This window comes from Notolepis coatsorum (genome assembly GCF_963971535.1).
Source record: "Notolepis coatsorum genome assembly, chromosome: 8".
Classification (NCBI taxonomy): domain Eukaryota; kingdom Metazoa; phylum Chordata; class Actinopteri; order Aulopiformes; family Paralepididae; genus Notolepis; species Notolepis coatsorum.
In genome coordinates, this window is record NC_140172.1 from 143,445,184 (window position 1) to 143,471,261 (window position 26,078).

The 26,078-nt window shown below is 42.0% G+C and overlaps 1 protein-coding gene across 1 annotated transcript; it reads right to left on the reverse strand.

Annotated features, from left to right (window-relative positions):
- LOC311233620 (uncharacterized protein) lies at positions 1-25,568 on the reverse strand (the record flags this gene model as incomplete). The annotated part of the gene is made up of 12 exons (XM_084320586.1): positions 24,982-25,568; positions 19,801-19,953; positions 18,452-18,553; positions 16,239-16,340; positions 13,960-14,061; positions 11,641-11,742; positions 9,463-9,564; positions 7,285-7,386; positions 5,077-5,178; positions 2,897-2,998; positions 719-820; positions 1-9 (listed from the first exon to the last, which is right to left on the reverse strand). The coding sequence occupies exons 1-12, from the start codon at positions 25,375-25,377 to the stop codon at positions 1-3; spliced, it is 1,476 nt and encodes a 491-aa protein (XP_084176712.1). The 5' UTR covers positions 25,378-25,568.
- Positions 25,569-26,078: the final 510 nt, after the last annotated feature.

Consider the following 26,078-nt stretch of genomic DNA (forward strand, 5'->3'; position numbering starts at 1 on the left):
TCAAAGTGACTGATTATGTAAGAGCAAGTCACATCTGTTCTTATATTGCTTCGTGAATGAGGCCCATTGACTCCTACACCACCTACGTTGTGAAAAAATAAATCAACTCTAACATCAGTGTCTGAATCTAATCCCATCTAATTGTTCTGATTGTCTAATGTTTCTGTATTCATTAACAATGTGGGAATACATTCCCTGAGATCCATAGATGTCCCTAGATACCAAGAACATGCAAATGGTTCTACCTTTACCACTTAACTTTTTCACTTGAGCCAAAAAATGTGTTTGTCACCCGTCATCTTTATTAGAGATGTTACTTAATGTTGTCATATCATTACAGTATCTCTACTGTATCTGTGTATATGAGTGTGCACGTGCACACACACACACACACACACACACACACACACACACACACACACACACACCTGTCTCATAAATACATATACAGTACAAGGAATCTATAGCCACGTGTAAGCATATACATATAGGTATGCAAGTGCACATGCGTGAATGAACGTGCATGTGCATATGTGTGTGTGCACGTGCATATGTTCGTACGGCGTACGCACATACCTATATGTTGCATGTATATGCTTACACATGACTATACATTCCTTGTACTGTATGTGTTTATGAGATGTATGTATGTGTGTGAGACGGGAGTGTGTGTGTGTGTGTGTGTGTGTTTGCATAACGAATTTGTACATTCACTCACCATGCCACACCTCTGGGGTGTGCTCTTGAGATCCTTTATTTTGCTACGGATTGTTGATAGACCCTCTGTGTGTGTCGTCGCGTCCTGGTCCACTGCGACGATCTAGGCAGTTGAGAAACATGGTTAGTTAGCATGCTAATCCAGGTGCTCTATAATATAACGTGTGTGTGCGTGCACGGGTGTGGCCCGTGCAGGTGTATGTGTGCATGTGTGAGAGAAAGAGGCAAGCAAAAATGGGCACCCCTGGGTAAGGTTTCAATGTTATCATGTTTGGTATTGTGTTAATAGTTGTGTGAATACATTGAATAAATGTCAAAAAATTTATTGAAAACTTTGAAGGCTTTATTCTCCACAATATGTTTTGGTGACATCCGATATCAAAAGTAAAAAAGTCAAGTCAAAGATTTTATTTGCCATGTATGGACGAATCCACATTGGAATACAGGTACAGAGCAAACACTGTGTGTCTACAACTAATCCAATACAGGAGAAGAGTAGAAACAGTACAGGAAAAATATGTAAAAACACAGACAGTATAAAAGGACAAATGCTAAAATGTATATCAACATCCCCTAAAAGTGCATATCATAGTTAAGTGCATAATGCATACCGGCACAAATTACAGTAAAAGTGCATATAATCAAAGTGCATGATGCACAGACACACAAAAACAGCACTTTCACAAACCTGACTAATAACACTAATAAACACACCGAAACAAAATAGGATAAAATACAAAACTAGCCTTTGGAGTTATTCAGGCTGCGCACAGCACTGGGGAAGAAGCTCTTAGTAAACCGAGAGGTAGAGCATGTGATCGAGCGGTAACGTCTGCCCGAGGGGAGGGGGACAAAGAGGCCTGCGGCTGGGTGACCAGAGAGGTCGTTGATAATGCCAGAGGCACGGGAAAGCAGCCTGGCACCATAGATCTCTTCTAGAGCTGGCAGGCTAACCCCGATTGTCTTGCGTGCGAGACGCACAATTCTGTTCAGAGATTTCTTCTCCTGGTCTGTGATGTTACCAAACCATATAGTACAGGAGAAAGTAAGAACGCTCTCGATCACACAGCGATAGAAGTTGTGTAGAATCACCCTGTTATTTGTGAACTCTTTCAGTTTCGTGAGAAAGAAAAGACGTTGCTGGGACTTTTTAACAATGGTTCTGGTATTAGAGTGCCAGCTCAGGTCATTTGAAATAGTGACCCCAAGAAATGTAAAACTGCTCACCATCTCCACCTCTGAGCCATTTATGGTAATGGCTAGATGGGATACCTTGCTACGTCTAAAATCGTTGACTAGCTCCTTCGTTTTGGAAGCATTCAGGGTGAAGTTATTGGTCTCACTCCACCTAACTAGATATGTAGGCTAGTAGGGTATAACTCGCTTTATATTTGGAGTAGAAAGATGATATTTGTATCATTGGAAAGCTAACATTCTCCTCTTTCCATTGGTGTATACATCTCAAAATGTGGTTTCGGGTCAAAGTGACTGATTATGTAAGAGCAAGTCACATCTGTTCTTATATTGCTTCGTGAATGAGGCCCATTGACTCCTACACCACCTACGTTGTGAAAAAATAAATCAACTCTAACATCAGTGTCTGAATCTAATCCCATCTAATTGTTCTGATTGTCTAATGTTTCTGTATTCATTAACAATGTGGGAATACATTCCCTGAGATCCATAGATGTCCCTAGATACCAAGAACATGCAAATGGTTCTACCTTTACCACTTAACTTTTTCACTTGAGCCAAAAAATTTGTTTGTCACCCGTCATCTTTATTAGAGATGTTACTTAATGTTGTCATATCATTACAGTATCTCTACTGTATCTGTGTATATGAGTGTGCACGTGCACACACACACACACACACACACACACACACACACACACACCTGTCTCATAAATACATATACAGTACAAGGAATCTATAGCCACGTGTAAGCATATACATATAGGTATGCAAGTGCACATGCGTGAATGAACGTGCATGTGCATATGTGTGTGTGCACGTGCATATGTTCGTACGGCGTACGCACATACCTATATGTTGCATGTATATGCTTACACATGACTATACATTCCTTGTACTGTATGTGTTTATGAGATGTATGTATGTGTGTGAGACGGGAGTGTGTGTGTGTGTGTTTGCATAACGAATTTGTACATTCACTCACCATGCCACACCTCTGGGGTGTGCTCTTGAGATCCTTTATTTTGCTACGGATTGTTGATAGACCCTCTGTGTGTGTCGTCGCGTCCTGGTCCACTGCGACGATCTAGGCAGTTGAGAAACATGGTTAGTTAGCATGCTAATCCAGGTGCTCTATAATATAACGTGTGTGTGCGTGCACGGGTGTGGCCCGTGCAGGTGTATGTGTGCATGTGTGAGAGAAAGAGGCAAGCAAAAATGGGCACCCCTGGGTAAGGTTTCAATGTTATCATGTTTGGTATTGTGTTAATAGTTGTGTGAATACATTGAATAAATGTCAAAAAATTTATTGAAAACTTTGAAGGCTTTATTCTCCACAATATGTTTTGGTGACATCCGATATCAAAAGTAAAAAAGTCAAGTCAAAGATTTTATTTGCCATGTATGGACGAATCCACATTGGAATACAGGTACAGAGCAAACACTGTGTGTCTACAACTAATCCAATACAGGAGAAGAGTAGAAACAGTACAGGAAAAATATGTAAAAACACAGACAGTATAAAAGGACAAATGCTAAAATGTATATCAACATCCCCTAAAAGTGCATATCATAGTTAAGTGCATAATGCATACCGGCACAAATTACAGTAAAAGTGCATATAATCAAAGTGCATGATGCACAGACACACAAAAACAGCACTTTCACAAACCTGACTAATAACACTAATAAACACACCGAAACAAAATAGGATAAAATACAAAACTAGCCTTTGGAGTTATTCAGGCTGCGCACAGCACTGGGGAAGAAGCTCTTAGTAAACCGAGAGGTAGAGCATGTGATCGAGCGGTAACGTCTGCCCGAGGGGAGGGGGACAAAGAGGCCTGCGGCTGGGTGACCAGAGAGGTCGTTGATAATGCCAGAGGCACGGGAAAGCAGCCTGGCACCATAGATCTCTTCTAGAGCTGGCAGGCTAACCCCGATTGTCTTGCGTGCGAGACGCACAATTCTGTTCAGAGATTTCTTCTCCTGGTCTGTGATGTTACCAAACCATATAGTACAGGAGAAAGTAAGAACGCTCTCGATCACACAGCGATAGAAGTTGTGTAGAATCACCCTGTTATTTGTGAACTCTTTCAGTTTCGTGAGAAAGAAAAGACGTTGCTGGGACTTTTTAACAATGGTTCTGGTATTAGAGTGCCAGCTCAGGTCATTTGAAATAGTGACCCCAAGAAATGTAAAACTGCTCACCATCTCCACCTCTGAGCCATTTATGGTAATGGCTAGATGGGATACCTTGCTACGTCTAAAATCGTTGACTAGCTCCTTCGTTTTGGAAGCATTCAGGGTGAAGTTATTGGTCTCACTCCACCTAACTAGATATGTAGGCTAGTAGGGTATAACTCGCTTTATATTTGGAGTAGAAAGATGATATTTGTATCATTGGAAAGCTAACATTCTCCTCTTTCCATTGGTGTATACATCTCAAAATGTGGTTTCGGGTCAAAGTGACTGATTATGTAAGAGCAAGTCACATCTGTTCTTATATTGCTTCGTGAATGAGGCCCATTGACTCCTACACCACCTACGTTGTGAAAAAATAAATCAACTCTAACATCAGTGTCTGAATCTAATCCCATCTAATTGTTCTGATTGTCTAATGTTTCTGTATTCATTAGCAATGTGGGAATACATTCCCTGAGATCCATAGATGTCCCTAGGTACCAAGAACATGCAAATGGTTCTACCTTTACCACTTTACTTTTTCACTTGAGCCAAAAAATTTGTTTGTCACCCGTCATCTTTATTAGAGATGTTACTTAATGTTGTCATATCATTACAGTATCTCTACTGTATCTGTGTATATGAGTGTGCACGTGCACACACACACACACACACACACACACACACACACACCTGTCTCATAAATACATATACAGTACAAGGAATCTATAGCCACGTGTAAGCATATACATATAGGTATGCAAGTGCACATGCGTGAATGAACGTGCATGTGCATATGTGTGTGTGCACGTGCATATGTTCGTACGGCGTACGCACATACCTATATGTTGCATGTATATGCTTACACATGACTATACATTCCTTGTACTGTATGTGTTTATGAGATGTATGTATGTGTGTGAGACGGGAGTGTGTGTGTGTGTGTGTGTGTTTGCATAACGAATTTGTACATTCACTCACCATGCCACACCTCTGGGGTGTGCTCTTGAGATCCTTTATTTTGCTACGGATTGTTGATAGACCCTCTGTGTGTGTCGTCGCGTCCTGATCCACTGCGACGATCTAAGCAGTTGAGAAACATGGTTAGTTAGCATGCTAATCCAGGTGCTCTATAATATAACGTGTGTGTGCGTGCACGGGTGTGGCCCGTGCAGGTGTATGTGTGCATGTGTGAGAGAAAGAGGCAAGCAAAAATGGGCACCCCTGGGTAAGGTTTCAATGTTATCATGTTTGGTATTGTGTTAATAGTTGTGTGAATACATTGAATAAATGTCAAAAAATTTATTGAAAACTTTGAAGGCTTTATTCTCCACAATATGGTTTGGTGACATCCGATATCAAAAGTAAAAAAGTCAAGTCAAAGATTTTATTTGCCATGTATGGACGAATCCACATTGGAATACAGGTACAGAGCAAACACTGTGTGTCTACGACTAATCCAATACAGGAGAAGAGTAGAAACAGTACAGGAAAAATATGTAAAAACACAGACAGTATAAAAGGACAAATGCTAAAATGTATATCAACATCCCCTAAAAGTGCATATCATAGTTAAGTGCATAATGCATACCGGCACAAATTACAGTAAAAGTGCATATAATCAAAGTGCATGATGCACAGACACACAAAAACAGCACTTTCACAAACCTGACTAATAACACTAATAAACACACCGAAACAAAATAGGATAAAATACAAAACTAGCCTTTGGAGTTATTCAGGCTGCGCACAGCACTGGGGAAGAAGCTCTTAGTAAACCGAGAGGTAGAGCATGTGATCGAGCGGTAACGTCTGCCCGAGGGGAGGGGGACAAAGAGGCCTGCGGCTGGGTGACCAGAGAGGTCGTTGATAATGCCAGAGGCACGGGAAAGCAGCCTGGCACCATAGATCTCTTCTAGAGCTGGCAGGCTAACCCCGATTGTCTTGCGTGCGAGACGCACAATTCTGTTCAGAGATTTCTTCTCCTGGTCTGTGATGTTACCAAACCATATAGTACAGGAGAAAGTAAGAACGCTCTCGATCACACAGCGATAGAAGTTGTGTAGAATCACCCTGTTATTTGTGAACTCTTTCAGTTTCGTGAGAAAGAAAAGACGTTGCTGGGACTTTTTAACAATGGTTCTGGTATTGGAGTGCCAGCTCAGGTCATTTGAAATAGTGACCCCAAGAAATGTAAAACTGCTCACCATCTCCACCTCTGAGCCATTTATGGTAATGGCTAGATGGGATACCTTGCTACGTCCAAAATCGATGACTAGCTCCTTCGTTTTGGAAGCATTCAGGGTGAGGTTATTGGTCTCACTCCACCTAACTAGATATGTAGGCTAGTAGGGTATAACTCGCTTTATATTTGGAGTAGAAAGATTATATTTGTATCATTGGAAAGCTAACATTCTCCTCTTTCCATTGGTGTATACATCTCAAAATGTGGTTTCGGGTCAAAGTGACTGATTATGTAAGAGCAAGTCACATCTGTTCTTATATTGCTTCGTGAATGAGGCCCATTGACTCCTACACCACCTACGTTGTGAAAAAATAAATCAACTCTAACATCAGTGTCTGAATCTAATCCCATCTAATTGTTCTGATTGTCTAATGTTTCTGTATTCATTAACAATGTGGGAATACATTCCCTGAGATCCATAGATGTCCCTAGATACCAAGAACATGCAAATGGTTCTACCTTTACCACTTAACTTTTTCACTTGAGCCAAAAAATTTGTTTGTCACCCGTCATCTTTATTAGAGATGTTACTTAATGTTGTCATATCATTACAGTATCTCTACTGTATCTGTGTATATGAGTGTGCACGTGCACACACACACACACACACACACACACACACACACACACACACACACACACACACACACACACCTGTCTCATAAATACATATACAGTACAAGGAATCTATAGCCACGTGTAAGCATATACATATAGGTATGCAAGTGCACATGCGTGAATGAACGTGCATGTGCATATGTGTGTGTGCACGTGCATATGTTCGTACGGCGTACGCACATACCTATATGTTGCATGTATATGCTTACACATGACTATACATTCCTTGTACTGTATGTGTTTATGAGATGTATGTATGTGTGTGAGACGGGAGTGTGTGTGTGTGTGTGTGTGTGTTTGCATAACGAATTTGTACATTCACTCACCATGCCACACCTCTGGGGTGTGCTCTTGAGATCCTTTATTTTGCTACGGATTGTTGATAGACCCTCTGTGTGTGTCGTCGCGTCCTGGTCCACTGCGACGATCTAGGCAGTTGAGAAACATGGTTAGTTAGCATGCTAATCCAGGTGCTCTATAATATAACGTGTGTGTGCGTGCACGGGTGTGGCCCGTGCAGGTGTATGTGTGCATGTGTGAGAGAAAGAGGCAAGCAAAAATGGGCACCCCTGGGTAAGGTTTCAATGTTATCATGTTTGGTATTGTGTTAATAGTTGTGTGAATACATTGAATAAATGTCAAAAAATTTATTGAAAACTTTGAAGGCTTTATTCTCCACAATATGTTTTGGTGACATCCGATATCAAAAGTAAAAAAGTCAAGTCAAAGATTTTATTTGCCATGTATGGACGAATCCACATTGGAATACAGGTACAGAGCAAACACTGTGTGTCTACAACTAATCCAATACAGGAGAAGAGTAGAAACAGTACAGGAAAAATATGTAAAAACACAGACAGTATAAAAGGACAAATGCTAAAATGTATATCAACATCCCCTAAAAGTGCATATCATAGTTAAGTGCATAATGCATACCGGCACAAATTACAGTAAAAGTGCATATAATCAAAGTGCATGATGCACAGACACACAAAAACAGCACTTTCACAAACCTGACTAATAACACTAATAAACACACCGAAACAAAATAGGATAAAATACAAAACTAGCCTTTGGAGTTATTCAGGCTGCGCACAGCACTGGGGAAGAAGCTCTTAGTAAACCGAGAGGTAGAGCATGTGATCGAGCGGTAACGTCTGCCCGAGGGGAGGGGGACAAAGAGGCCTGCGGCTGGGTGACCAGAGAGGTCGTTGATAATGCCAGAGGCACGGGAAAGCAGCCTGGCACCATAGATCTCTTCTAGAGCTGGCAGGCTAACCCCGATTGTCTTGCGTGCGAGACGCACAATTCTGTTCAGAGATTTCTTCTCCTGGTCTGTGATGTTACCAAACCATATAGTACAGGAGAAAGTAAGAACGCTCTCGATCACACAGCGATAGAAGTTGTGTAGAATCACCCTGTTATTTGTGAACTCTTTCAGTTTCGTGAGAAAGAAAAGACGTTGCTGGGACTTTTTAACAATGGTTCTGGTATTAGAGTGCCAGCTCAGGTCATTTGAAATAGTGACCCCAAGAAATGTAAAACTGTTCACCATCTCCACCTCTGAGCCATTTATGGTAATGGCTAGATGGGATACCTTGCTACGTCTAAAATCGTTGACTAGCTCCTTCGTTTTGGAAGCATTCAGGGTGAAGTTATTGGTCTCACTCCACCTAACTAGATATGTAGGCTAGTAGGGTATAACTCGCTTTATATTTGGAGTAGAAAGATGATATTTGTATCATTGGAAAGCTAACATTCTCCTCTTTCCATTGGTGTATACATCTCAAAATGTGGTTTCGGGTCAAAGTGACTGATTATGTAAGAGCAAGTCACATCTGTTCTTATATTGCTTCGTGAATGAGGCCCATTGACTCCTACACCACCTACGTTGTGAAAAAATAAATCAACTCTAACATCAGTGTCTGAATCTAATCCCATCTAATTGTTCTGATTGTCTAATGTTTCTGTATTCATTAACAATGTGGGAATACATTCCCTGAGATCCATAGATGTCCCTAGATACCAAGAACATGCAAATGGTTCTACCTTTACCACTTAACTTTTTCACTTGAGCCAAAAAATTTGTTTGTCACCCGTCATCTTTATTAGAGATGTTACTTAATGTTGTCATATCATTACAGTATCTCTACTGTATCTGTGTATATGAGTGTGCACGTGCACACACACACACACACACACACACACACACACACCTGTCTCATAAATACATATACAGTACAAGGAATCTATAGCCACGTGTAAGCATATACATATAGGTATGCAAGTGCACATGCGTGAATGAACGTGCATGTGCATATGTGTGTGTGCACGTGCATATGTTCGTACGGCGTACGCACATACCTATATGTTGCATGTATATGCTTACACATGACTATACATTCCTTGTACTGTATGTGTTTATGAGATGTATGTATGTGTGTGAGACGGGAGTGTGTGTGTGTGTGTGTGTGTTTGCATAACGAATTTGTACATTCACTCACCATGCCACACCTCTGGGGTGTGCTCTTGAGATCCTTTATTTTGCTACGGATTGTTGATAGACCCTCTGTGTGTGTCGTCGCGTCCTGGTCCACTGCGACGATCTAGGCAGTTGAGAAACATGGTTAGTTAGCATGCTAATCCAGGTGCTCTATAATATAACGTGTGTGTGCGTGCACGGGTGTGGCCCGTGCAGGTGTATGTGTGCATGTGTGAGAGAAAGAGGCAAGCAAAAATGGGCACCCCTGGGTAAGGTTTCAATGTTATCATGTTTGGTATTGTGTTAATAGTTGTGTGAATACATTGAATAAATGTCAAAAAATTTATTGAAAACTTTGAAGGCTTTATTCTCCACAATATGTTTTGGTGACATCCGATATCAAAAGTAAAAAAGTCAAGTCAAAGATTTTATTTGCCATGTATGGACGAATCCACATTGGAATACAGGTACAGAGCAAACACTGTGTGTCTACAACTAATCCAATACAGGAGAAGAGTAGAAACAGTACAGGAAAAATATGTAAAAACACAGACAGTATAAAAGGACAAATGCTAAAATGTATATCAACATCCCCTAAAAGTGCATATCATAGTTAAGTGCATAATGCATACCGGCACAAATTACAGTAAAAGTGCATATAATCAAAGTGCATGATGCACAGACACACAAAAACAGCACTTTCACAAACCTGACTAATAACACTAATAAACACACCGAAACAAAATAGGATAAAATACAAAACTAGCCTTTGGAGTTATTCAGGCTGCGCACAGCACTGGGGAAGAAGCTCTTAGTAAACCGAGAGGTAGAGCATGTGATCGAGCGGTAACGTCTGCCCGAGGGGAGGGGGACAAAGAGGCCTGCGGCTGGGTGACCAGAGAGGTCGTTGATAATGCCAGAGGCACGGGAAAGCAGCCTGGCACCATAGATCTCTTCTAGAGCTGGCAGGCTAACCCCGATTGTCTTGCGTGCGAGACGCACAATTCTGTTCAGAGATTTCTTCTCCTGGTCTGTGATGTTACCAAACCATATAGTACAGGAGAAAGTAAGAACGCTCTCGATCACACAGCGATAGAAGTTGTGTAGAATCACCCTGTTATTTGTGAACTCTTTCAGTTTCGTGAGAAAGAAAAGACGTTGCTGGGACTTTTTAACAATGGTTCTGGTATTAGAGTGCCAGCTCAGGTCATTTGAAATAGTGACCCCAAGAAATGTAAAACTGCTCACCATCTCCACCTCTGAGCCATTTATGGTAATGGCTAGATGGGATACCTTGCTACGTCTAAAATCGTTGACTAGCTCCTTCGTTTTGGAAGCATTCAGGGTGAAGTTATTGGTCTCACTCCACCTAACTAGATATGTAGGCTAGTAGGGTATAACTCGCTTTATATTTGGAGTAGAAAGATGATATTTGTATCATTGGAAAGCTAACATTCTCCTCTTTCCATTGGTGTATACATCTCAAAATGTGGTTTCGGGTCAAAGTGACTGATTATGTAAGAGCAAGTCACATCTGTTCTTATATTGCTTCGTGAATGAGGCCCATTGACTCCTACACCACCTACGTTGTGAAAAAATAAATCAACTCTAACATCAGTGTCTGAATCTAATCCCATCTAATTGTTCTGATTGTCTAATGTTTCTGTATTCATTAACAATGTGGGAATACATTCCCTGAGATCCATAGATGTCCCTAGGTACCAAGAACATGCAAATGGTTCTACCTTTACCACTTTACTTTTTCACTTGAGCCAAAAAATTTGTTTGTCACCCGTCATCTTTATTAGAGATGTTACTTAATGTTGTCATATCATTACAGTATCTCTACTGTATCTGTGTATATGAGTGTGCACGTGCACACACACACACACACACACACACACACACACACCTGTCTCATAAATACATATACAGTACAAGGAATCTATAGCCACGTGTAAGCATATACATATAGGTATGCAAGTGCACATGCGTGAATGAACGTGCATGTGCATATGTGTGTGTGCACGTGCATATGTTCGTACGGCGTACGCACATACCTATATGTTGCATGTATATGCTTACACATGACTATACATTCCTTGTACTGTATGTGTTTATGAGATGTATGTATGTGTGTGAGACGGGAGTGTGTGTGTGTGTGTGTGTGTTTGCATAACGAATTTGTACATTCACTCACCATGCCACACCTCTGGGGTGTGCTCTTGAGATCCTTTATTTTGCTACGGATTGTTGATAGACCCTCTGTGTGTGTCATCGCGTCCTGATCCACTGCGACGATCTAAGCAGTTGAGAAACATGGTTAGTTAGCATGCTAATCCAGGTGCTCTATAATATAACGTGTGTGTGCGTGCACGGGTGTGGCCCGTGCAGGTGTATGTGTGCATGTGTGAGAGAAAGAGGCAAGCAAAAATGGGCACCCCTGGGTAAGGTTTCAATGTTATCATGTTTGGTATTGTGTTAATAGTTGTGTGAATACATTGAATAAATGTCAAAAAATTTATTGAAAACTTTGAAGGCTTTATTCTCCACAATATGGTTTGGTGACATCCGATATCAAAAGTAAAAAAGTCAAGTCAAAGATTTTATTTGCCATGTATGGACGAATCCACATTGGAATACAGGTACAGAGCAAACACTGTGTGTCTACGACTAATCCAATACAGGAGAAGAGTAGAAACAGTACAGGAAAAATATGTAAAAACACAGACAGTATAAAAGGACAAATGCTAAAATGTATATCAACATCCCCTAAAAGTGCATATCATAGTTAAGTGCATAATGCATACCGGCACAAATTACAGTAAAAGTGCATATAATCAAAGTGCATGATGCACAGACACACAAAAACAGCACTTTCACAAACCTGACTAATAACACTAATAAACACACCGAAACAAAATAGGATAAAATACAAAACTAGCCTTTGGAGTTATTCAGGCTGCGCACAGCACTGGGGAAGAAGCTCTTAGTAAACCGAGAGGTAGAGCATGTGATCGAGCGGTAACGTCTGCCCGAGGGGAGGGGGACAAAGAGGCCTGCGGCTGGGTGACCAGAGAGGTCGTTGATAATGCCAGAGGCACGGGAAAGCAGCCTGGCACCATAGATCTCTTCTAGAGCTGGCAGGCTAACCCCGATTGTCTTGCGTGCGAGACGCACAATTCTGTTCAGAGATTTCTTCTCCTGGTCTGTGATGTTACCAAACCATATAGTACAGGAGAAAGTAAGAACGCTCTCGATCACACAGCGATAGAAGTTGTGTAGAATCACCCTGTTATTTGTGAACTCTTTCAGTTTCGTGAGAAAGAAAAGACGTTGCTGGGACTTTTTAACAATGGTTCTGGTATTGGAGTGCCAGCTCAGGTCATTTGAAATAGTGACCCCAAGAAATGTAAAACTGCTCACCATCTCCACCTCTGAGCCATTTATGGTAATGGCTAGATGGGATACCTTGCTACGTCCAAAATCGATGACTAGCTCCTTCGTTTTGGAAGCATTCAGGGTGAGGTTATTGGTCTCACTCCACCTAACTAGATATGTAGGCTAGTAGGGTATAACTCGCTTTATATTTGGAGTAGAAAGATGATATTTGTATCATTGGAAAGCTAACATTCTCCTCTTTCCATTGGTGTATACATCTCAAAATGTGGTTTCGGGTCAAAGTGACTGATTATGTAAGAGCAAGTCACATCTGTTCTTATATTGCTTCGTGAATGAGGCCCATTGACTCCTACACCACCTACGTTGTGAAAAAATAAATCAACTCTAACATCAGTGTCTGAATCTAATCCCATCTAATTGTTCTGATTGTCTAATGTTTCTGTATTCATTAACAATGTGGGAATACATTCCCTGAGATCCATAGATGTCCCTAGATACCAAGAACATGCAAATGGTTCTACCTTTACCACTTAACTTTTTCACTTGAGCCAAAAAATTTGTTTGTCACCCGTCATCTTTATTAGAGATGTTACTTAATGTTGTCATATCATTAAAGTATCTCTACTGTATCTGTGTATATGAGTGTGCACGTGCACACACACACACACACACACACACACACACACACACACACACACACACACACACACACACACACACACACACACACACACACACACACACACACACACACACACACACACACACACACACACACACACACACACACACACACACACACACACACACACACACACACACACACCTGTCTCATAAATACATATACAGTACAAGGAATCTATAGCCACGTGTAAGCATATACATAATAGGTATGCAAGTGCACATGTGTGAATGAACGTGCATGTGCATATGTGTGTGTGCACGTGCATATGTTCGTACGGCGTACGCACATACCTATATGTTGCATGTATATGCTTACACATGACTATACATTCCTTGTACTGTATGTGTTTATGAGATGTATGTATGTGTGTGAGACGGGAGTGTGTGTGTGTGTGTGTGTGTGTTTGCATAACGAATTTGTACATTCACTCACCATGCCACACCTCTGGGGTGTGCTCTTGAGATCCTTTATTTTGCTAAGGATTGTCGATAGACCCTCCGTGTGTGTCGTCTCGTCCTGGTCCACTGCGGCGATCTAGGCAGTTGAGAAACATGGTTAGTTAGCATGCTAATCCAGGTGCTCTATAATATAATGTGTGCGTGTGTGTGCGTGCACGGGTGTGGCCCGGGCCGTGCAGGTGTATGTGTGCATGTGTGAGAGAAAGAGGCAAGCAAAAATGGGCACCCCTGGGTAAGGTTTCAATGTTATCATGTTTGGTATTGTGTTAATAGTTGTGTGAATACATTGAATAAATGTCAAAAAATTTATTGAAAACTTTGAAGGCTTTATTTTCCACAATATGTTTTGGTGACATCCGATATCAAAAGTAAAAAAGTCAAGTCAAAGATTTTATTTGCCATGTATGGACGAATCCACATTGGAATACAGGTACAGAGCAAACACTGTGTGTCTACGACTAATCCAATACAGGAGAAGAGTAGAAACAGTACAGGAAAAATATGTAAAAACACAGACAGTATAAAAGGACAAATGCTAAAATGTATATCAACATCCCCTAAAAGTGCATATCATAGTTAAGTGCATAATGCATACCGGCACAAATTACAGTAAAAGTGCATATAATCAAAGTGCATGATGCACAGACACACAAAAACAGCACTTTCACAAACCTGACTAATAACACTAATAAACACACCGAAACAAAATAGGATAAAATACAAAACTAGCCTTTGGAGTTATTCAGGCTGCGCACAGCACTGGGGAAGAAGCTCTTAGTAAACCGAGAGGTAGAGCATGTGATCGAGCGGTAACGTCTGCCCGAGGGGAGGGGGACAAAGAGGCCTGCGGCTGGGTGACCAGAGAGGTCGTTGATAATGCCAGAGGCACGGGAAAGCAGCCTGGCACCATAGATCTCTTCTAGAGCTGGCAGGCTAACCCCGATTGTCTTGCGTGCGAGACGCACAATTCTGTTCAGAGATTTCTTCTCCTGGTCTGTGATGTTACCAAACCATATAGTACAGGAGGAAGTAAGAACGCTCTCGATCACACAGCGATAGAAGTTGTGTAGAATCACCCTGTTATTTGTGAACTCTTTCAGTTTCGTGAGAAAGAAAAGACGTTGCTGGGACTTTTTAACAATGGTTCTGGTATTGGAGTGCCAGCTCAGGTCATTTGAAATAGTGACCACAAGAAATGTAAAACTGCTCACCATATCCACCTCTGAGCCATTTATGGTAATAGATAGATGGGATGCCTTGCTACGTCTAAAATCAATGACTAGCTCCTTCGTTTTGGAAGCATTCAGGGTGAGGTTATTGGTCTCACTCCACCTAACTAGATATGTAGGCTAGTAGGGTATAACTCGCTTTATATTTGGAGTAGAAAGATGATATTTGTATCATTGGAAAGCTAACATTCTCCTCTTTCCATTGGTGTATACATCTCAAAATGTGGTTTCGGGTCAAAGTGACTGACTATGTAAGAGCAAGTCACATCTGTTCTTATATTGCTTCGTGAATGAGGCCCATTGACTCCTACACCACCTACGTTGTGAAAAAATAAATCAACTCTAACATCAGTGTCTGAATCTAATCCCATCTAATTGTTCTGATTGTCTAATGTTTCTGTATTCATTAACAATGTGAGAATACATTCCCTGAGATCCATAGATGTCCCTAGATACCAAGAACATGCAAATGGTTCTACCTTTACCACTTTACCTTTTCACTTGAGCCAAAAAATGTGTTTGTCACCTGTCATCTTTATTAGAGATGTTACTTAATGTTGTCATATCATTACAGTATCTCTACTGTATCTGTGTATATGAGTGTGCACATGCGCACACACACACACACACACACACACACACACACACACACACACACACACACACACACACACACACACACACACACACACCTGTCTCATAAATACATATACAGTACAAGGAATCTATAGCCACGTGTAAGCATATACATATAGGTATGCAAGTGCACATGCGTGAATGAACGTGCATGTGCATATGTGTGTGTGCACGTGCATATGTTCGTACGGCATACGCGCATACCTATATGTTGCATGTATATGCTTACACATGACTATACATTCCTTGTACTGTATGTGTTTATGAGATGTATGTATGTGTGTGAGACGGGAGTGTGTGTGTGTGTGTGTGTGTGTGTGTGTGTGTGTGTGTGTGTGTGTGTGTGTGTGTGTGTGTGTTTGCATAACGAATTTGTACATTCACTCACGATGCCACACCTCTGGGGTGTGCTCTTGAGATCCTTTATTTTGCTAAGGATTGTCGATAGACCCTCCGTGTGTGTCGTCGCGTCCTGGTCCACTGCGACGATCTAGGCAGTTGAGAAACATGGTTAGTTAGCATGCTAATCCAGGTGCTTTATAATATAACGTGTGTGTGCGTGCACGGGTGTGGCCCGTGCAGGTGTATGTGTGCATGTGTGAGAGAAAGAGGCAAGCAAAAATGGGCACCCCTGGGTAAGGTTTCAATGTTATCATGTTTGGTATTGTGTTAATAGTTGTGTGAATACATTGAATAAATGTCAAAAAAATTATTGAAAACTTTGAAGGCTTTATTCTCCACAATATGTTTTGGTGACATCCGATATCAAAAGTAAAAAAGTCAAGTCAAAGATTTTATTTGCCATGTATGGACGAATCCACATTGGAATACAGGTACAGAGCAAACACTGTGTGTCTACGACTAATCCAATACAGGAGAAGAGTAGAAACAGTACAGGAAAAATATGTAAAAAAAAAACACAGACAGTATAAAAGGACAAATGCTAAAATGTATACCAACATCCCCTAAAAGTGCATATCATAGTTAAGTGCATAATGCATACCGGCACAAATTACAGTAAAAGTGCATATAATCAAAGTGCATGATGCACAGACCCACAAAAACAGCACTTTCACAAACCTGACTAATAACACTAATAAACACACCGAAACAAAATAGGATAAAATACAAAACTAGCCTTTGGAGTTATTCAGGCTGCGCACAGCACTGGGGAAGAAGCTCTTAGTAAACCGAGAGGTAGAGCATGTGATCGAGCGGTAACGTCTGCCCGAGGGGAGGGGGACAAAGAGGCCTGCGGCTGGGTGACCAGAGAGGTCGTTGATAATGCCAGAGGCACGGGAAAGCAGCCTGGCACCATAGATCTCTTCTAGAGCTGGCAGACTAACCCCGATTGTCTTGCGTGCGAAACGCACAATTCTGTTCAGAGATTTCTTCTCCTGGTCTGTGATGTTACCAAACCATATAGTACAGGAGGAGAAAGTAAGAACGCTCTCGATCACACAGCGATAGAAGTTGTGTAGAATCACCCTGTTATTTGTGAACTCTTTCAGTTTCGTGAGAAAGAAAAGACGTTGCTGGGACTTTTTAACAATGGTTCTGGTATTGGAGTGCCAGCTCAGGTCATTTGAAATAGTGACCCCAAGAAATGTAAAACTGCTCACCATCTCCACCTCTCAGCCATTTATGGTAATGGCTAGATGGGATACCTTGCTACGTCTAAAATCGATGACTAGCTCCTTCGTTTTGGAAGCATTCAGGGTGCGGTTATTGGTCTCACTCCACCTAACTAGATATGTAGGCTAGTAGGGTATAACTCGCTTTATATTTGGAGTAGAAAGATGATATTTGTATCATTGGAAAGCTAACATTCTCCTCTTTCCATTGGTGTATACATCTCAAAATGTGGTTTCGGGTCTGAATCTAATCCCATCTAATTGTTCTGATTGTCTAATGTTTATGTATTCATTAACAATGTGGGAATACATTCCCTGAGATCCATAGATGTCCCTAGATACCAAGAACATGCAAATGGTTCTACCTTTACCACTTTACTTTTTCACTTGAGCCAAAAAATTTGTTTGTCACCCGTCATCTTTATTAGAGATGTTACTTAATGTTGTCATATCATTACAGTATCTCTACTGTATCTGTGTATATGAGTGTGCACGTGCACACACACACACACACACACACACACACACACACACACACACACACACACACACACACACACACACACACACACACACACACACACACACACACACACACACACACACACACACACACACACACACACACACACCTGTCTCATAAATACATATACAGTACAAGGAATCTATTGCCACGTGTAAGCATACACATATAGGTATGCAAGTGCACATGCGTGAATAAACGTGCATGTGCATATGTGTGTGTGCATGTGCATATGTTCGTACGGCGTACGCCGCGCATACCTATATGTTGCATCATGTATATGCTTACACGTGACTATACATTCCTTGTACTGTATGTGTTTATGAGATGTATCTATGTGTGTGTGTGTGTGTGTGTGTGTGTGTGTGTGTGTGTGTGTGTGTGTGTGTGTGTGTGTGTGTGTGTGTGTGTGTGTTTGCATAACTAATGTGTACATTCACTCACCATGCTACGCCTCTGGGGTGTGCTCTTGAGATCCTTTATTTTGCTACAGCTTGTCGATAGAACCTCTGTGTGTGTCGTCGCGTCCTGGTCCACTGCGGCGATCTAGGCAGTTGAGAAACATGGTTAGTTAGCATGCTAATCCAGGAGCTCTATAATATAATGTGTGCGTGTGTGTGTGCGTGCACGTGTGCGGCCCGGGCCGTGCGGGTGTATGTGTGCATGTGTGAGAGAATGCGGCAAGCAAAAATGGGCACCCCTGGGTAAGGTTTCAATGTTATCATGTTTGGTATTGTGTTAATAGTTGTGTGAATACATTGAATAAATGTCAATTTACTGAAAACTTTGAAGGCTTTATTCTCCACAATATGTTTTGGTGACTGTGACAGGGTCCTTTTTCTCCCTCGTCCAAACTCACACAAATTATGGCGTAGTCGGAATAAGAGGTGTTGAGGTTGCTTTTATTGCCCAGCCTTCCAAGGTGCAGAGGTGACATTAATAACAGTGGGTCTCATTCTCGAACGAAGTTACGACAAAATATTTCGTCTTAGCCAGATTTCGGCCAATTTAAGATATATTAGGGCTGGGAGTGGGAGTCCCCAAATTTTCCTGAGATCTTATTTGATCGTGGCTGAGAGCAGATTTAAGAGTGCTGAGGAGCACACTTAAATATGCTCTCAGCCCACGATCAAATCTCATGATTGATTGACTAATTTAAATTTTATTATAACTTGACATACTGTGTTCTCATAGTGATTCCTTTACCTCAACGCTACAGGCCTCCTTGGAATTAATTACTTAATCATAATTAAAATAAATATGACAATATTTGTATGATAAGAAATTACGTTATTTGAAGGTTGGAAAAATAAATAATAGCACTACACACACTGCAAATGACTCGGAATAAATAAATACATCAGCCACATAATTCTGTTTATTAATTTAATTTAATTTAAATTAATTTAATTTAATAATTAATTTAATTAATTAATTTAATTTACATAATTTTATTGTTGTTCTTATTTATAGTTTGGGACATTTGCTTATTGTATACATTATAAGAGCCAGTGGATAAACTTTCCACTGCTCATCTTACCGGTACGATGTTGCGTGTGACAAATAAACCTGACCTTGCAGGTGCACTTGAACAGCAATCATGTACATTGAACCCTGGCATCCAATTAACAGTGATTAATCGCGCCATGCTTAAATGGTCAACTCTGCACCCAAGGCTTACACACACAATTATGGGTAACATCCAGCATAATTATGCTCGATACGAACGCGCAATGAATAGGGAGCGCCAGTACAGGGACCACGCTGATCTCTTCGCCGAGAGTGACGCGTACCTGCTGGGACGCTTCAGGCTGCCCAGCCCCGCGCGTCGTCTCGTTCCTGTCCGCACCGTCTACACCCGCGATCGCTGTGGTGCCTATATAGGCCTGGACACGCAGGTCGCCGCCGGATACAGCGTTCACCTCTCCGTGGATCTGGGCCCATGCCTGATTGATTGATTGAAAGGTTTATTAACAGATTGCAGAATGGGTACAGTACAGTACAGCTCAATACATACAATACATACCTCCCGTTTGTGGGTGCCCCTGTAACCGGAGCTGACGCTACTGAAAATAACCCCCTTATAATTCTCCACTCCCGATATCAGTACCTGAATTAATGAATGGAAACTTTATTAACAGATTGCAGAATTTACAATACAGTACAGCTCAATACACACAATTGTTAAGGGGATGCAGACCAGAGGAATACGTTTGTCTTGTTTACAAGAGATCCCCACCTCCATTTCAGCATTGGTGAAATTCTTACGCCGTTGCTTAGAGGCAGGTGCGCCTCCACTTCCTACCGTGTCAGAGCGTCGCTTTGACATTTCAGCAAGGATTTGCACACTGCCCATTGACTGCTTTATAAGGACTGTCGGGGGCGTGGTTTGTATGCAAATGACCTGAACGGGAACGCGCTTTCGAGTTTACGACAGAATGCCATTCTCCAAGTAGATATCAGATCATATAATTTCTGCGACCGTTTCAGCCACTTAAGACATATTACCAGCACGTTCAGGACTCAGAGTGTACTTGTCATAGATTATGTCTCAGTGGTTCCAAGATAAGTCTTCCAGAATATATCTTTGAAAAAAATTTGGGAATGAGACCCATTGACTTAATCAAAATAACAAAAATACTATACTACCTCTGCAGTCTGTCTATCAGATGCGTTACACAATAACGTCATCATGACAGCCAAACACTTACTGTGTGGCGCTTCCCTAGTTACCCATTTTGCAACCGTTATCTGGTGAAGCCCCACACAGAGACAAACAGACTAACAAAACACACACGGCGCTTCCCTCAGTCACCTTCCTCGTAACTGATGCAGGGCAAGGACACCAAACCTTGGGCACGCAGCCCTCATGAACACCTGGACTCCTCCCCCTCCACAGGTGCCACACATAATTAATTAACATTACTAAACAGGTGCTACACATCAATTGATTTGACATTTCAAACACACATTATATCAAAACAACCTCCAACACCAATATCCTCACAACAACCCAATAAATAAATAAATATACACAACCCAATAAATAAATATATGTATGAATGGATATATGAATGTATGGTAATATGTATGAATGCATGTATGATAAGGTTAATGAATATGTATGCATGTTTGATAATACATACGAATGTATGATGAGTGAATGTATGTATGTATGATAAGATGAATGTAGGTGTATATGATAATGTCTGAAGGTAATGTATATGATAATATGAAATTAATGAAGGGGCGGGGGGGGGTTGCAGTTCTCAGTCCAAACAGATTTTAGTCCAATGATGAATGTTTGGTGTGTGTATGTGTGCATGCTGCTCGGAGTCAGTGACGGAGCCGCGCCGTCACAGTGACATCCGATATGTAGGCTAGTAGGGTATAACTCGCTTTATATTTGGAGTAGAAAGATGATATTTGTATCATTGGAAAGCTAACATTATCCTCTTTCCATTGGTGTATACATCTCAAAATTTTTCGGGTCAAAGTGACTGATTATGTAAGAGCAAGTCACACATTCTGTTCTTAAAAAAAAAATTTGATCTACTATTTCTCCCATATTTTTTCTATTTTTCTCCCATCCCAATTTCGTATTATCCAATTCTTCCCTCCCCTGTCTTGAACATTGCTAGACCATGCCTCCCACTGGTCGGCTGCAATGTGGACGAAGCCTTGCATCACGTGTCCCCTCCGGGGAGGCAGCCGTCGCATCTTTTCACCTGTACAGCGCAATCTCTGTGGCGAGGAGTAACGCGTGGGAGGCTCACGCTGCCCCCGATACTTCCTGATTCTGCTGTACAGGCGCACCAACCGACCTGTAGGAGTCGCTGTCCACAACGTCCGATCCCCACCCACCGGCTTTCCCACCCCCTAATACTGCCAATTGTATTAGTATGAACGACCAGCCAAGCCGGAAGCAACGCAGAGAGCTGGGCTCGAACCCAGCATCTCATGCGTTAGTGGCGAGCGCCTTGCCCACTGTGCCACTTAGCCGCCCAAGTCACATCTGTTCTTATATCGCTTTGTGAATGAGGCCCATTGACTCCTACACCCAGGGCCGCCTGGGAGAAATGCGAGGTCCTGTGCAGGATTTAAACGCGAGCCCCCCCCCCCTAAAGGTTAAAAAAAATTTAATTAAAAATAAATTTCATACAGTCAACATATTCTTAAATAATAGCGCTGCCCGAGGCTGGGCATGATACAGTCAACATATAGAAGAGAGAGAGAGAGAGAGAGAGAGAGAGAGAGAGAGAGAGAGAGAGAGAGAGAGAGAGAGAGAGAGAGAGCGAGAGAGAGCTCCCGTTCTACAGTCAATATACAGTGTTATCGCTTTGTAACACTGTACAAATTTCTCCACAACACACATGTACAAGTGGCAGTAATGCAGAAAATCCAGCAAGGGAAGAAGCAGTGTAGAAAACAGGTGGAGTTTTTGCCTAGAAATGGGAATGCTTTGGCTGTACTGTGTAGATAGAAGTACACACTCTAGTGTTGATGTCTTTGTTTACAAGGCTTCAGGTATGGTTGCTCTGCTACAAACACAGTAGAGCAGCTGTGTGCACATCCAACCTGTTTTAGGCCAGGTGCAGGATAAAACTAAATGTGACTGAAGGAAAAATTGCAATGAACTGACCGACACAATTGACAACTATAAGCAATGCAATGCTCAGAGAGAGAGAGAGAGAGAGAGAGAGAGAGAGAGAGAGAGAGAGAGTCTGTGATGATCCAGACAGAGAGAGTCTGTGGTCCAGAGAGAGAGAGATGAGTCTGTGGTCCAGACAGAGAGAGAGAGAGAGAGAGAGAGAGAGAGAGAGAGAGAGAGAGATGGGTCTGTGGTCCAGACAGAGAGAGAGAGAGAGAGAGATAAGCAAGACAGCTAAGATGAGCCCCTAAAGGATATTCAACTTTTAATGGAAGAACAAAACAGAAGGAAAAGAACTTCACAAAGGCAACATGAATATACATAGATCCAAAAGGACAAAGATCAACACTTAAATCCAAAGAGAAGAGGGTCTATACCAGAGAAAACAAAGTAGCAAGGAGCCAACGGCCGACATCAGCTAAATAGGCTAACTGCAAATAGAGTGGCCAGGTACTGACGCTAGCTCGACAGAACGTTAGCTACGACAGCTAGCCGGCCCGCTTGGCTCAGTATAACGTTAGCTACGACAGCTAGCCAGCCCGCTTGGCTCAATATAACGTTAGCTACGACAGCTAGCCGGCCCGCTTGGCTCAATATAACGTTAGCTACGATAGCTAGCCGGCCCGCTTGGCTCAACATAACGTCTACGACAGCTAGCCGGCCCGCTAGCTCAACATAACGTTGGCTACGATAGTTAGCCGGCCCGCTAGCTCAACATAACATTAGCTACGATAGCTAGCCGGCCCGCTTGGCTCAATATAACGTTAGCTACGACAGCTAGCCGGCCCGCTTGGCTCAATATAACGTTAGCTACGATAGCTAGCCGGCCCGCTTGGCTCAACATAACGTCTACGACAGCTAGCCGGCCCGCTAGCTCAACATAACGTTGGCTACGATAGTTAGCCGGCCCGCTAGCTCAACATAACATTAGCTACCATAGCTAGCCGGCCCGCTAGCTCAACATAAGGTTAGCTACGATAGCTAGCCGGCCCGCTGGTCCAACAGAACGTCAGCTACGATAGCTAGCCGGCCTGCTGGCTCCACATAACGTTAGCCAACATAACGTTAGCCACGATAGCTAGCCGGCCCGAGAGAGAGAGAGATATCTCCACGGCGGGAATAGAATAGAGTGCATTAAAAACTCACCAAACGTCCAAGAGGATGGAGACAACCGCGTGGAGTTGAAGTTCATCTGCCGAACGACCGTCCTCTTGGGAACATGTCTATGTTCCCCGGGTCCTATGTTCCCCGGGTTCTATGTTCCCCGCTTTGATTGATTGATTGATTAAAATGTTTAGACCACCAGCCCTGATTCCAAACTCTAACCATAACCAGTTCGAAAGAGGGCCTAAGCTTAACCGTTCGAAACAAGGCGGACATTAAGAATTAATAAAATAATAAAAATGTATAAAATGTTCAATCTATTAATCAATCAAAGCGGGGAACATAGAACCCGGGGAACATAGGACCCGGGGAACATAGGGATGATCCCGTCCTCTTCATCTTGGCATAACAATGCTGCATGCGCTCTCTCTAGGTTAGCTAACGCTAGTTAGCCTTTAGCTAAGCTACTAGCCGACATGGCTATCCCGACTGAACCACACGTTAGCACTCGATATTATAACGTAGCTAAAGCTAACTAGCTGTCCCTGCCTTTAGCTAAGCCGACATGGCTAGCCTGACTGAACTTTCTAACATGCAACAACTTTCATCTTCAGTCCATCTGCCGAATTACCATCCTCTTCGTCTTGGCTCGCATAACCTCCAATGCTGCACGCGCGAAATAGTCAGACGCAGCTGACGCACGCCGGCCGACTGTACACATGTAACCCCTCCCTTCGTTGAAACCAATAGTATGTCTGCTGCAGAGCCCCAGAGCTCCAATAGTGTATCTGCAGAGCCGCAGAGCCAGGAACAAGTCAGACACATTCTACAAACGTGTCTAATGTGAAATATATAAGCATATAAGCAAAACTATATTTTAGGTCTGTGATGAAAAAGGGCCTCGCGGGAAGGGGGGCCTCGCAAAAAAAAAATATTATTATTATTATTATTATTATTAAATGAGAGGCCCCCCTTCCCGCGAGGCCCTGTGCGACCGCACTGCTCGCACACCCCCTGCCTACACCTCCTACATGATAAATATAAAAAATCAACTCTAACATCAGTGTCTGAATCTAATCCCATCTAATTGTTCTGATTGTCTAATGTTTCTCTATTCATTAACAACGTGACAACAATGTAAATTAGTATAATTACTCTGTGTATTTATTGAGTATAATTAAAGATTGAATAAATTAATATAATAATGATGTTGCCATACCTTGTGATCCTCTGAAGCTTCCTCTATGGGGCAGCAGTTGTGGCCCTTGTGTTTTCTGGAGGACAGACACACCACACAGATGGGCTGGAGGTCATCCAGACAGAAGAGCTTGAGTTCTTCTCTGTGCAGACTGCAGAGCACCTCAGAACCTGCTGGAGCTCCCTGGCTTCTCTCCCTGAAGGCCTCACACAGGTTCTTCAAAGCCAAGTTACGAGGAAGATTTAACATTGAAGAGATTTCCCTACAAATTGGACAGTTCTTGTCTTCTCTGTTTGTCCAGAATTGTTGCAGACAGGCTCTACAGAAGCTGTGGCTACACGACAAGATGACAGGATCTGTGTAGATGTCACAGCACACGATACAAGACAGATCCTCTTCACAATGAGACGAAGCCATTTTGTCACTCAGTAACACTCCCTCCTCTCGAATGCTCCCTGAAGTTTACTTTAACTTATGTTATACATTTACTTAGATTCAGTCAGCAGCTGGTTGAAGTCACTGTTTGATCACGATTCCTTCCTGTGTTTGTCTAAAGCTAGTCCTACTCCATCAGTACGAGCTGTGGGTTTTATCTGGAGTCTTTTACAGCAGGTGTGTCAATCTCAGTGTCGGTCGATGAGGAGTGTAGAACTCTGATGTGTATTACCTGTATATCGAGTCAGACAAGAGGCGGAGCATTGACAGAACAGGACACTGCAGTGGGATTAGGAAAGATTAAAGGTGCAGTAAGTGGTATTTTTTAGTTTGTTAAAATAATAGCTCTACCTGTTCAAATAAGATGTCTATATGTTAAGAAATAATAGCTGTAGGCGCCGTAATGGAGGTCTCTTTATTATCATTCAGTATTCTATTTGTGTTGTATTATTAGTAGTGCTGTCAGGCGATTAAAAAAATTAATCTAATTAATTACAGGATTTGTAATTAATTAATCTAATTAATCGCATTTTAATCGCATAACCATTTTATGCCTGATATTCTATATTATATAATCATATTTCAAATTGCATGTGTCCGGATGGCAGAATTCAGTACTGTATCTACAAAACCTTCTGTTTAATCATCTTCCATCTATTAATTTGCCTAGCTTTTTCAGGTCT